The following is a 13,536-nucleotide window of genomic DNA, read 5'->3' on the forward strand; positions in this document are numbered from 1 at the left end:
GATGATCAACAAGAGCCAAGAGCAGAATTCAAATTGTGTAATTCGGCGAAGACGTTAGTTGAAAAGCTAAATCAATTCGAGTCTACACTTAGACGATATTTCATTTTGAGGGTTAAAGAGTTTTAGCTAGAATAAAAGGATAATCATTCAAGAAGTTAAAATGGTCTAAGGTATGGAGAAGCACTACAAGTAATTGAAGAAGCATCCGACTCGAGATGATGAGCGAGCACACAACGTGTGAGAATCTGGAAACACTTCGCTTTTTAGGATAGGGACCGGGTCAAGACAGGGTTGGGCGCTGATCCTATCTATCCATTCGGGGAAGAGCCAAATCTCGTCAAAGAAGGGATGCTGTGTTTCGAAAGCACTTGCCCATGATCAAGAGTTGCACGTGAGGAGAACGACATGACCACACTCGTTCTCAATAGTTACAAGATGTGGAAACGAAGAAGCCAACTCGAGATGACTTTAAGGGATTCAAAGTTGTGTCTTTAAAGATCGAAACATCATGGTTGTGCCCCGATGAACGACTTAGATTAGAAAAGGTTTGGATATCTTAGCTACTAACACTCTGAAATTCCACGTCTACCATACGTGAAACACGGCCACACAAAGTTCATGTAAAATGTTCTCCTTCCACCCTTTTCAGCTTTATTTTTTCAATCACCTTAACGGTTAGTCCATCTTTTCTTAGTTTTTACTTAGTTCTTGTTATGTCTTAGTTTTATGAAATCTCAGCACCTTATCGAAGTTGAAACCTAAATCTTTCGAGTTATCATCTGATAACTTGATGTTTTTTCCACATTTCAGTACTAACAAGCACTTTTGAAATCACACTCCACATAATTTTCATTGCTTGTAAATCACCAAACTTAAGAACTCATACGAAGAGGACATTATCCAAGTCTCAGATTGCTCTTTGTATACATTTATTTGCATTTGCAATTACGTGTAAAAAATTTCCCTAAGAGCATTTCAAGGTTTAGTGCTAGTTTATGCATTTGAGAAGCGAAAATCGCATGTCAATGGAAAACGATAGAACAAGGACATCTTCAAACTAATGAAATCGAGGAAATTTTGATCTGAGCTAAGAGCAACGTCAAAGGATAACTTCTTATGCCAACGAGCAGTCACATCCTCCAAATGCGGATGTGATACCTCCACTATCACTCTCACAACCCACATCTTCAATTGTTGGCCAAATCGTGAGACATGCCTTTGAACGTAGAGTTAATTCGAGCCTGAGGTTTACTACTCTAGGAATATCTAGATGCATTCCTGTAGTACCCCCTCCCGCTTTCTTTTTGAATCTATTGGACTTGAACATCCCAAGTATGAGAATTCCTCAAGCGATTTATTCAAACCTGAATATGATTATGATGGCAATACCCACCACGGTGAAGATCCTCAGATCTTTGGACATGTTAATCATGGCAAAACTCAGAACAACATGATGAGTTCGATCATGACCTTTGGGACAACCTATACCTTCAAATACAATTATAAATTCTACTATGCATTCCCTATGACCCCAAATGAACGAGAGTAATCATGAAATTGTCTATATGCTCACCCAACAAATGTGCATTGTTTTAAACCCCCTAATCCAAACTATAAATTGTAATTATGAGATGTTAGCTGAGAAGATGGGAAGGATTGCTAATTTATTTGGAGCGCCCCCATATGATCTGATTGTGCAGCAAATAACTAATATAGAGTTGGAACAAAATCACCCTCGAAACAACCCTACGGGGACATTTGAGATGATCCTGTGGAAAATGGTTCAAAACCAAGGTGGAATGACTAGAAACCAAAATTTTGATCTCGTAGTGGAAATGATCAGTAAAAACAACCTAGGGACTGTCTAGGGCGCATCAAAACGTGACTCAGATAGTCGAACAAGTACTGGATAAACACGAATTTAATATAGGGTTTGCTAATCAACCCTATTTTTGTTCAGTAATTCCTTTGAATGCCATAGAAATTTAGTTGCTTAGAGACTGAAAAGTGCCTAAATTCACAAAATTTGGGGGAGAATTAGGAGAATCTATGCTTGTACACATAATTAGGTATTAGGTCAAGTGTGAGGATCTAGTGTGTACGAAACAATTTAAAAATGAAATATTTTCTTACTAACAAAAAAAGGCCTTCACATGGTTTACTACCCTCTCTCCTCACGTGGTGCATACGTGGGTACAGCTCCAGAGTTTGTTCCGTGATCAACTCTTTAGAGGGGAAGCAAAGATTGGTTTGGCGCGAACCTAGCAAGTATAAATAGGTGAGATCGGAGGTGTCTATTGATGACTACCCAAACAAGACTAGGTAAATGAAGACAAGGTGTCATGTACAAGTACCTGAACACGAGTTACTTTAAATATTGTTCTTCTTGAATTGAGATCGACTAAATCTCTTCGTCTCTAGTGATGGTGTGCGACCTTGAAAGACTTCTCTGGCATAGCCAAACTGTATTGACACGATGGGGGGTGTACAAGCAAAAGACATTCCAACGCTTAAGTTAATGAGAGAGGCAAGAGAGAATCTTAGAGTCTAAAAAGAACTCGAAGTTTGCATAATGAGCAATATGTAAGTAACTGAACAACTAAACATGTATTTATAGTCTCAATGACCATCATATTAGTGATTTGAGGTCTTTAGGAGGTGTTGAGGAAGGTGCTCCAAGTTTATGATTATCTCTGGATAACCTTATGATATGTCATTAAAGTATACCGGAAAGATTCACTCGGCTGATTGCTGGAATGAGATATTCCTTAACTAAATTACCTCGTCTATGTCTATGGCCTACAAAGTTGTAAGACCTTTTGGGTTGATTGAGATGCTATCGAACCTTTTGATATTTTGGGACACCAAACCACTAGTCCAGTGTTATAAAACTCGGCTCGAACCGGCCGGTTCGACCGGTTGAACCGGGAACCGGACCCTAGACCGGTTCGAGCCGAGCATTGGATCGGCCATGCAAGCCGCCCGGTGTGAACCGTTCAACTCAGCCGGTTTTTATGATTAAACCGGAGACTCGGCCGGTCTCGGTTGAACCGGTTTTTTTTTTGGTCGAAACCTTTTTTTTTGAACAGAGCACCTTTTTTTTTAGAACGGGCCTTTTTTTTTCCCTGTAACGGGCCTTTTTTTTCCCTGTATTTTTTTTTTAACAGAGCCCTTTTTTTCTTTTAGCATTTATTAGTTGCGAAAAAAATTTGGAAAAGAGTCTAGCTTGGATTCGAACCCATTCCCTCAAGATTCAATGCTGTGAACCTTACCACTAGGCTAGACAAGTGTTTTGATATAATGGTTACAATTAATTATATTTATATAAACAAAAATAATACTATACAAATCTTTGACAAGTAAACATTAGTTTTTTTTTTAACGAAATTAGTGTTACACAAAATAACTAAAACACAACCCAACCATTATAATAATTACTTTTATATATATATTTAACAATAACTATTTCTTAACGTTATTTAACAATTGTTTCAAAAACGTTATTTAACAATAAGTTAAAATAATTATTTGTGTGTTTTTATTATGAAGTTATTAATTAATGTTAGTTAGTATTATTAATTCTTTTAATTTTATAATATAGAATGAGTCAAGTTGTTCTATATAATTTCTTTGCAAAGTCTTCTTGTCGTTTCTTTGAGAACAAATTAAAGAATATGAATAACAAGCTTTGGTGTTGTAAAAAATTGAAAAATTGATAATCTTTTTAGCTAGCATGAATCAGAAACTGGATTATATACAAGTTGTTTCATGTGTATATATCATTTGTTAGCTTATGATGTACAAAATCTTAGTTGTTGATTCTGTTTTAAACTTGTTTATACGCTTTTTGTTGTGATTAAAGCGTAAAATCGATGTTGTTTGATGATGTTTAAAACTTATTTTAGTTATTTGTGAGTTGTGACATTTTGTTGTGGTAAAAAATTCATTATTGCTTTTGTGTGTATGGTATTTTGTGACATTTTATTATGGTATTATGAATTTTTTTTAATTTTTTTTAGTATCGACCGAGTTAAACGGTTCAACCAGTGACCCAGTGGTTGAACCATTGACTCATTGACCCAGTACCTCGACCGAGTCGATCACCGGTCCGAGTCTGATAACACTGCACTTGTCATATTTTCTTATCTAATTCCTGATCTTATTTCATATAGCAACAGGCTGCTTATGTGCATTTGAAAAATAACAGCACAATTGAGCGTATTGCATTTGTGGAATCAATGAGGCAATAACCACCACATTAATATAAAATACGTATAAGACATTGCCACGATTCATTGAGGGTCGTTCTATGCTGGATAGTGTGGTTATCCTAAATGAGGTTGTTCATGAAGCTAAACTCCGCAAGCGCTCAACCCTCATCTTCAAAGTTGATTACGAAAAGGCTTATGACTCAGTGGAATGGAGCTTCTTGCTCTATATGTTGCAGAGAATGAATTTCAGCAGTAAATGGATTAGTTGGGTACAGACTTGTCTCGAATCAGCTACGGTCTCAGTATTGGTTAATGGCAGTCCAACTGGAGAATTCAGAATGGAACGCGGGCTCAGGCAGGGAGATCCCTTAGCTCCTTTTCTCTACCTGATAGTGGCTGAAGGCTTAAATGGGTTGTTCATGAATGCAGTGAGTTCAGGTCTGTTCAATGGGTACAAGATTGGCACAAGTGGGGATTGTGAGGTTTCGATGCTACAATTCGCTGATGATACTGTGTTTGTGGGGGAAGCCTCTACGCAAAACGCAGTTGTCCTTAAAGCTATTCTCCGCTGCTTTGAGTTGGCTTCAGGGCTGAAGGTGAATTTTAATAAAAGCAAATTAGCACCTATTGCAGTTGAACCTGAATTTCCACAGAGATTTGCAGCGATACTCAACTGTAAAATTATGGCGATTCCGTTTGTTTATTTGGGCTTACCGATTGGGGCAAGACCTGACCGTCGCAGCACTTGGGAACCTGTTATTGCCAAATTCAGGAGTAGATTATCTGCTTGGCGGCGGAAAACAGTCTCTTTCGGAGGTCGAATCTGCCTTGTGCAGAGTGTACTTTCTGCCTTGCCCCTGTTTTACCTTTCTTTCTTTAAGATCCCGTCATGTGTTGTGAAGGAGTGCACCGGACTCATGAGGAGTTTTTTGTGGGGTGGTGGTGAGGAGGATAGGAAAATTGCATGGGTCAAATGGACTCATGTCTGTTTGCCAAAGGACTGTGGTGGGTTGGGTATCAAAGATCTTTCCCTTTTTAATCGGGCTCTACTTGGGAAGTGGCTTTGGCAATGGCGCACTAGCTATGACTCTTATTGGTGTCGGGTGATGAGAGCTAAATATGTTACGAGTGTGTGTCCAAAGTTCTCACCGTGGTGGCGTGATATTCATGCGATTTGCAGTGTTGATGAACAAAACTGGTTTGAGGGTGCTGTTTCAAGAATAGTAAAGAGTGGGGATGCTACTGATTTTTGGCATGCTAATTGGATTGGGAATGGGTGCTTGCGTGGTGCTTTCTATCGACTATACAACCTTTCCAGGCAAAAATGGAACAGTGTCAGTACTCTTGGTAGTTGGGAGCATGGGAGGTGGCAGTGGAAATTCGTGTGGCGGCGACCTTTAGTAGGGCGGGAACTGGCTTGGGAGAGGGCCTTACTCGACTTGCTTGGAAGAGTGCAGTTATCTGAAGGTGTCTCGGATGCTTGGGTATGGCTGCCAAGTACTGATGGAATTTATTCTGTTAGTTCAGCTTATCATTTCTTGCAGGAGCCTACTTTGCCTGACACTGATGAAGCCCTTGTGAGCCTTTGGCGCTCGTTTGCCCCTTCTACTGTGAAGGGCTTTGCGTGGCGAGTGATGCTAGATAGCTTTGCGAGCAGGGAAAATTTGCTGAAGCGTCAGGTTATTACATCTCTAGCTGATGCACAGTGTGTCCTTTGCAATAGCCAAGTGGAGACAGGTTTTCATCTTTTATTCTTATGTCCTTTCTCGTCGAGTGTTTGGCAAGGCTGTTTGCAATGGCTGGGTTGCCCCCCCATTCACCCAACCTCTGTTCGTGATCACTTTTCCCACTTTAAGTTTGGTGTCAATAAGTTGCAGCATCGCTTGGCGCATTCTATTTGGCTGGCAGTCATTTGGTCTGTGTGATTGGCTCGTAATGAGTTGGCTTTCCATGGCCAAGCTCCATGTGCTGAAGCTGTACTTGAGCTCATCAAGCGACGCTCATGGCAGTGGAATAAGGCGAACATGCGAGGATTCTGTTATTCTTCCTCTGACTGGTTTTCAAACCCTCTTTTGTGTGTTCTTGGATCCTAGAGACTATTTCAAGGTGGTTCATGGTGGAATTTTTGACTCTGGTTTAGCATGGCAGCTCCTTGGTTCCAGGACGTGTTACTACTGGCTAGTTGGGTGGGATTGTCTTTGCTGGCTTTGGATGGAGTTACTTACAGCTAGGGATGGCAATGGGTAGGGTTTGGGTAGGGTACTATAGTACCCATCCCCATACCCGCGTTTTAAAAAATTACCCGTACCCGTCCCCATACCCGCGTGGGTAGCAACTTGAATACCCGTCCCCGTACCCTCTGGGTACCTATATGCCCGTACCCGTGCCCATTACCCGTAATTTAGCTAACCAAAATATATTTTTCACTAATTTTTGTTAATAGAAAACAAAAAATACAACTAACTTTTTAAATAAAAAACACTAATATAAATACAAAAGATTATCTACGTAACAAATAAAATCATTCAAATAAGAATATATTTTTTTAGAACGAATAAGCAAGTTGTAGGTTATTAACTTACTAATTTTAAAATAAGTGGGAGTAAATTAGCAATGATTATGAATACTTTAAATAGTCACCTATTTTCTAAAATAATTAAGTTTGAAAGCTATAGCTTAAGTTAATTTGTTCATATAATAATAATAATAATAATAATAATAATAATAATAATATGTGTGTGCGGGTATGGGGCGGGTTGGGTACTATAGTACCCATACCCGCACCCATACCCATTACTTTTTGCGGGTAATTACCCATACCCAACCCCATACCCATCTAGCGGGTTTTTACCCTACCCATAGTGGGTATTTTTTGCGGGTACCCTATGGGTCCGAGACCCATTGCCATCCCTACTTACAGCATTGCAGACTTGGAGTTGGATTGTTATTTCTTTGATTTCCTTTACTTCCTTGTTTTTTCTTTTTCTATTGTATAATGGGTTGAGTACCCCTTGTACTCACTTTTAATACAAATTTGGCTTACCTAAAAAAAAATTAGAGTTTTTCTAACCCTTTTAACAAGGAAACTAGTGAGAGGGACTAAAACTGATGATTTAAATTTTAAGGGGATTAAAATCGATGAAAATTTTGCTGGGTCCAGAAGCGCGAACCTCATATATTACAAAAAATTAAAATGATATTTTTTTGAAAATCCATGTCAGCAATCGTGTGACATAATGGCAGTGTATCATTGCTGACTGGGATAAAAGTTGGCATATATAGGAGCACTTTTAATCTTGGGATTTCAAACTATAATTTTATTGCAAGGTCTAAATTCAAAAAATTGGTATATTTACATGGACCCAAATTTATTTAAGCCAGAAATTTAATATAATGATATCAAGTCTCAACCAATAACAGTACATCTACAGAAGTGCACAAAAGCAATTGCTAGCACTGCTGACTTGCACATTGTGGAGAAGGGAATCCCAAACTTTCCTCTGCCAAACAATCCTTTCAAATAAGGCCAATAGCACACTACCAAATACACATTAGCAATCAACTCCCCAGGTCCACATTCATTGCCACTATGAGCTTGTGCTTGAGGATTCAACCCAAAAAACTTAATCACAAGAGCTGTCAATTGCACCAGCAGAAACGTTGTGCCTGCCATAAAAACCGGAGACTCGTCAAAGGTGAACCTACCTGCATCTACATCATCTCCATCATCAGAACCAAAAGTTGTAGTTTCCTTCTGTGTTATTTCAAAGACCGTATCAGATATCCCCGAGAGCTTAATCATGGCACTCAAAAATCCGATAAAAAATGCAGTTGAGGTTCTGATTATGCTCATTCTCTGGTTGTTCCACCAATGTCGGAGAGACAACCCGATTAATCGATACTCTATTAGAGTTTGTATGTTGTAGATCACAAAAAGAGTAACAGGAATCCATAGCCCAAGTCCCTGGAATAAAAGGGAACACAATCATCTAATTAATTATTAAGCTCTAAAACTTAGTTGTCATATAGTTTTAGAAATGCGCAATATTAATCACTCTACTTTTAAATTGAATTTTTTTGACGAAATGCTGACTTTTTATCAAATTACTAATGAAAAATGTTGAAGTTGATTATAAATTTTTATGCGAATGACAAGTTAAGATGATTTGTGTCACTTCACATGTAAAAGATTATGCTATATGTCCAATTCTTTCGTTAGTTATTGAATGACAAATCAACATTTGAATCAAAATTATTCAATTTTGAAAGTAGAGAAACTCATTTTGAACAATTGAAACTAAAAGGACCAAAATTACGCATTGCAAAAACTATAGGACCAAAAATGTATTTAAGTCTTTACAGTTAAATAATATAAAAAAATAATTTTTTTATTATGGCACCTATAATTTGTCAATTTTTAATCATACTTTTGTAGAAATAAAATATATCTGACTTTTAATGTCAGAACAACACACGGTTTCATTTTATTTAAAATCGATGTAGATTTTTGAAAAGAATTAAGTTGAGTGTTAGTCTAAGAAATCTTGATGAATGTCAATTTTAGATAAGATTAAAACTAGGGTTATTCGAACAAAATTCACAATTTAGATAAGATTAAAACTAGTGTTGTTCTAACAAAATTCACAATGGCACTAAAAGTGGATCTAACCTTGGGGAAGATGGTGGTGTTGGTAATGAGGCAAAATGCAATGAGTGCAGCATAGCAAACTTGAAAGATGGATCTGGAGCCCCAGGTGGTGATCCAACAATAGGACAGGCATGCCCTGAGTGGGATCTTACCGAAGAGGGTGCCCATAACTGGAGAATGCTTGCCATAAAAGACAACAGTGAGGCCTGAGGCCCATCTCTTTTGTTGGATCATTGTTGTGAGTAATCCTCCAGGAGCACAACCTTTAAAGGCAATTGGATCTGGGGTGCAACACTCTGATCTCCAACCTTTTCTTTGCATGTTCAACCCCGTAGGTACGTCTTCTGAGATTGATCCATATAACCACCCCATCTAAAGTTGAGTAAAGAATCGTCAAAGCTAATAAGTAACCAAATTTAAACTTTGCAGCAATAGGTTAACTTTGTCTAGACACAATAATGTTAAAAAAAATTGTAAATTTTACTCACTTACTACTTAAACTTTTATAAACAACACTATCAATCCACTTAGCATTAGGCTTGTGAAATTGGGTTTCAGCTTGTGAACTAGCTCCCTCAAACTCACGTTTTAGGTTGGTTGGATTGGAAAAATAGACACTCATTTATATAAGTTGTTTTGGGTTCGCTCTCCCAACTCATTGGGCTAAATGAATTGCAACCAATGTTAAAGTAACAGTTTTGATCCATATAATTTCAATTATTAAACGAATTACTTAGCGAATGAAAACTACTAATGAATCAACAAATCAACTAAAGAATTACTCAAAATTACTTATGACTGATTTTTATTTTATTTAAATTTTATTTTTTAAGAAAAACTGTTAAAATGAGTTTTTAATAAATTGATTTTTTATTAGTGGACCATTATTTTCTTCAAGAATTTTTTTTCAGCATGTTCTGATTTATAGTACTCTTTGCAATTTTTGAGAATTTTTATTTATTTTTAATCAAAGGTGAATCGGCTAGAGTAACCTACCAGCTCATGGGTTTGAGCTAAGTTACAATTTTAGAGGTTCATCGGAGAGTTGAGCTAATTAACTCGGTTCAACTCACTTTTTCTTTTAATTCATGGTGAGCCACCCTAGTGTGCTAGGCCAGGTCACTTTGATGGTACTTAAGATCCTTATGGAACCCAATAGGATAAAAGAGTAATGCTAGCAACACACTCTTTTAGGGACACAACTCAATTTCTTGAAAAGCCAACACATATTTTAAGAAGTGTTTAACTTTTTAAATAACAAACTAATCACAATAAGAGTGTTGAAGTATATCCTTAAAAGAGTGTGCTGCTGACGCTCATTAGACAAGTTCTTGAAGATATTTATTCGAGTTACATACCTTTTTACCCCAGCAAGTGCCATATTCATATCCACAATCAGAGACTTGGATTGCTGCCTCAACTAAGTTGGAAGGACTACTGATATCAAAATTAGTCCCTTCTAAAGCATGAGCTGCTGATTTGACAAACTCTTTTGAACTTCCAAATTGTTGTATTAATGTCTTTTCTACTAGTTTTCCTACAAAAGATACAAAATCAGCAAGTTTAGTTTGGAATAAGTGAATTTTGTGTTGTTTATGAGAGAGCAAGACCTTTTCCCCCATTTTGGATTTGATCAGGATAAAGACCATAAATGGCACTTCTTCTATGAAAGGTGTTTGTTCCAGCATAAAAAGGTCCTTGAAGTCCTGCTATGCCCCTTATTATGTACTGCATTAATTAAGGACAAGGAAATTAAATTTTGTTCATAAATGGTATGTGTAGCTGAAGAGTAATCTGAGAGATTTATTTGAAAGTTGAAACTTTGATTAAAACACCTCATATGTAGCCACCCACTGGTTTCCGAAAGGATCATCTTTGATTCCATCGTAGAACTGTTGAAAACATTGAACAAAAGCAACATCTTTTCCATTCTTAGCATCCATCAAAATGCACATGGCATGTTGAACAATCTTGGGATTGTTCACAACCATGTCACAGTCCACGTTCAACATATAGGGAGCGTTGGTCATCAACCCAGACACTCTGAGCTGCTCATATTAAAGAAAGAAAAGAATGGATGTGCCAGTAATTAACAAAAAATAGATTTGGGATTTGATCATAATTAGAATCCACAGAACCAAACTTTAGTTAAAAATTAGAATTACCAAAACATTCATAGCTCCGGCTTTGTAATCATGTGGATACTCTGGCCTTTTCTCTCTGGATACATAAACTAAGTGGGGCAATCCATCGGTGTTCTCCACTATAACCTGCCCACAGGTAATGTAAATGTTTGGATTGACTTGTATTTCCTTGGACTCTAAAACTCAAAAGTTACTCATATGTGTTTTTCATTAGAATTGATTTTGGCTGTGGATGGGTTTTCGAATATGTTTTTTTTAAAGCATGGATTTTCAACTATGTAGAAAGTCTTTTGAGTTTCTTGGTAGTTCATTTTTCAAGCATGCAAGAACAATTTGTTAAATACAAGGACTAAATGTTCAGTGCAGTTGCATGAATATTTTTTATGATAATGAAATGTGTACCACCCGCTTTTGTTGTAGTTTCTCACTGCGATCAAGCGATAAAGTTATTGTTTCTCTATTTCCTACTTTGTTGCGGTCAAAATAGGACACAAAAGTAGGTGTTAAATTAACTTTCTATTGTTTGATGGTACATGTATCTAACTCCATCTTTTATATCATATTTATTGGATTGGAGTCCTCTTTTCTAAAACCATGTCCGAGTCTATTTTCTAGAAATAAAATTTGGTCATATCAATTAAAAACTATTACTTAAGTTTATCACTCTCTCTTTTGTATATTTTTTTAATTGACATGTCCATATTTCATTAGTGGAACATGAAACTAATACACAATTTGGGGTAGAAGATCTTGAACCAAATTACCTTAATTATGCTTGGATGATTTCTTCTCTCTGTATTTGAGAAAACTGCATATTCTCCGTCAAGTTTGAATGAAATTGGGTTTCGGGTCACATCTTCAATTTTTTGGCTAAGATTGTCATACATATCCTGCAATTAAAACACAATAGACAAACCATTTTGCGGTTCACGGTCCAAACTCCAAATACATATAGTTTTTATCTCAGAGTACTACTCATTACTCATAGAAGCTTCTTTTTAAAATTAATTCTGACTATTTTATAATTATTTGTAAGATGATTTTCAAACGTAGTTATAGTTACCTTCATCCGCAGCCATTCTTGTTTGAATTCTGGTGAATCTTCACTTTTGGTAGTGGACTCATAAAAGTATTTGAAAGGTGCTCTAACTTGTATGTTGTGCTTCTTACAGAAAGGTACCCAACGCTTAGCAAATTCAGAGGCTTCCACAAGAGCATAGAAGGTCAGAGGAGAACACCCATCATCAGAAACATAGCAAGCTAGCTTGTTAGCTGGATAATCAAGTGCCAAAAGAGAAAGCACAGTGTTCATAGTGATGAGTGGTGGTTCAAGTACAGGATCTGCTGTTGTCACATACAAATCCACTGGTGGAAGCTCATGTACCCTATTGAAATCAAAAGTAAAAACTCATACATAAGCAACAAGAAGCAATTTAGCAACCTGAAACAAAGCTACTACTTGTAGAACACTAGAAATGAAGACTTGTAGCATCTTCGGATTAGCTTTTCTGTCAGAACAAATTTTGTCACTAAAAAATTACTGCATAATCAAATACAAAATAAATAGCTTGACCTATAGTATGTTTGGATTAACTTCTCTACTCTCAAAATGAACTATTCTGGAACTCGGACACATAAGCTTCTTCCCATAATTGATTTTACTAAATTATAGAAGAATTTTTGAAAATGCATTTAATAGAAATGAGGAATCAAATTCAAAATAGCTTGACTTATCAAAGGAGCAAGCATCAATAGCTTTGTGTTAATACATACTGTTGATGGAGACGGTCTAAGTGAGTTTTGGTGACTGCAGGACTCCATTTGGTGTTGAGAATGATAATCCAAGTTAAGGTGAACCAAGATTCACATAAGAAAGCAAGGAACAGTGGGAGAGTGAAGTTGTTGTTGTTGTTGTTAATAATAGAGAAGACACGGTGAGCGAGAAGCAAGAGGAGGAGGAGTAAAATCAAGGTGTCCATTAGTCTCTGATATGTGCGCTTGAGCCAAAATTTTTCATAGAGAGGGAGATGACCTTGGTTGGCCATTGAGTGAGATTTCATGAACTGCTCTTTAGTTATTTGCAGAGAAAAGTGTAGTCTGCTGCCCAAGATGCTGTATCTAGAGGGCCTGTATACTAGATTAGACTTAGACTAGTAGATGGACAAATATACATATATATGCACCCGTGCTAACCATATTTTTTTTATGAAAATATCTAACACTCATCCATGCATATGGACCATCGAAGCATTGAACCCCGAACTAAATTGTAAAGGAGTTTAACTATCTATTAGTTGTACCAGATATTGTTAATATTGTAAGCCTATTACTAGCGTTATAATATTCTTATCATTCATCAAATTAGGTCAAGATAATTGGTGAATTATAGGGCTGGCCCAAGGGCAAAGCCACCCAAACAAGCACTTTAGGCCTTAAAAAATATTTTTTTACCAAATAAAAAAGGCCTCTAATTTTTTTTTACTAAGTCAAAAAGGTCCAAAAAAACCAAGCATTAATACTAAGTTAAAAATGC

General features: G+C 36.9%; 1 protein-coding gene across 1 annotated transcript; it reads right to left on the minus strand.

The window, feature by feature from the left end:
- Positions 1–7,562: 7,562 nt before the first annotated feature.
- LOC130749136 (cellulose synthase-like protein H1) lies at positions 7,563–13,155 on the minus strand. The gene is made up of 9 exons (XM_057602430.1): positions 12,777–13,155; positions 12,067–12,388; positions 11,768–11,893; positions 11,025–11,129; positions 10,695–10,907; positions 10,470–10,587; positions 10,218–10,396; positions 8,881–9,231; positions 7,563–8,175 (listed from the first exon to the last, which is right to left on the minus strand). Exons 1-9 carry the CDS (start codon positions 13,061–13,063, stop codon positions 7,618–7,620), a joined length of 2,259 nt encoding a protein of 752 aa, XP_057458413.1. The 5' UTR covers positions 13,064–13,155; the 3' UTR covers positions 7,563–7,617.
- Between the last annotated feature and the right edge of the window lie 381 nt (positions 13,156–13,536).

Source organism: Lotus japonicus, chromosome 3 (genome assembly GCF_012489685.1).
Source record: "Lotus japonicus ecotype B-129 chromosome 3, LjGifu_v1.2".
In the NCBI taxonomy this organism is placed as follows: Eukaryota; Viridiplantae; Streptophyta; class Magnoliopsida; order Fabales; family Fabaceae; genus Lotus; species Lotus japonicus.

Bases quoted from the DNA above. Each gene is read 5' to 3' on its own strand.
- LOC130749136 (XM_057602430.1), bottom strand. From the start codon at position 13,063: ATGAAATCTCACTCAATGGCCAACCAAGGTCATCTCCCTCTCTATGAA. The intron at 12,389-12,776 runs GTATGTATTAAC...TGATTTCAATAG, and splicing joins TTAGACCGTCTCCATCAACA to GGTACATGAGCTTCCACCAG. The intron at 9,232-10,217 runs GTATGTAACTCG...ACTCAACTTTAG, and splicing joins GCACTTGCTGGGGTAAAAAG to ATGGGGTGGTTATATGGATC.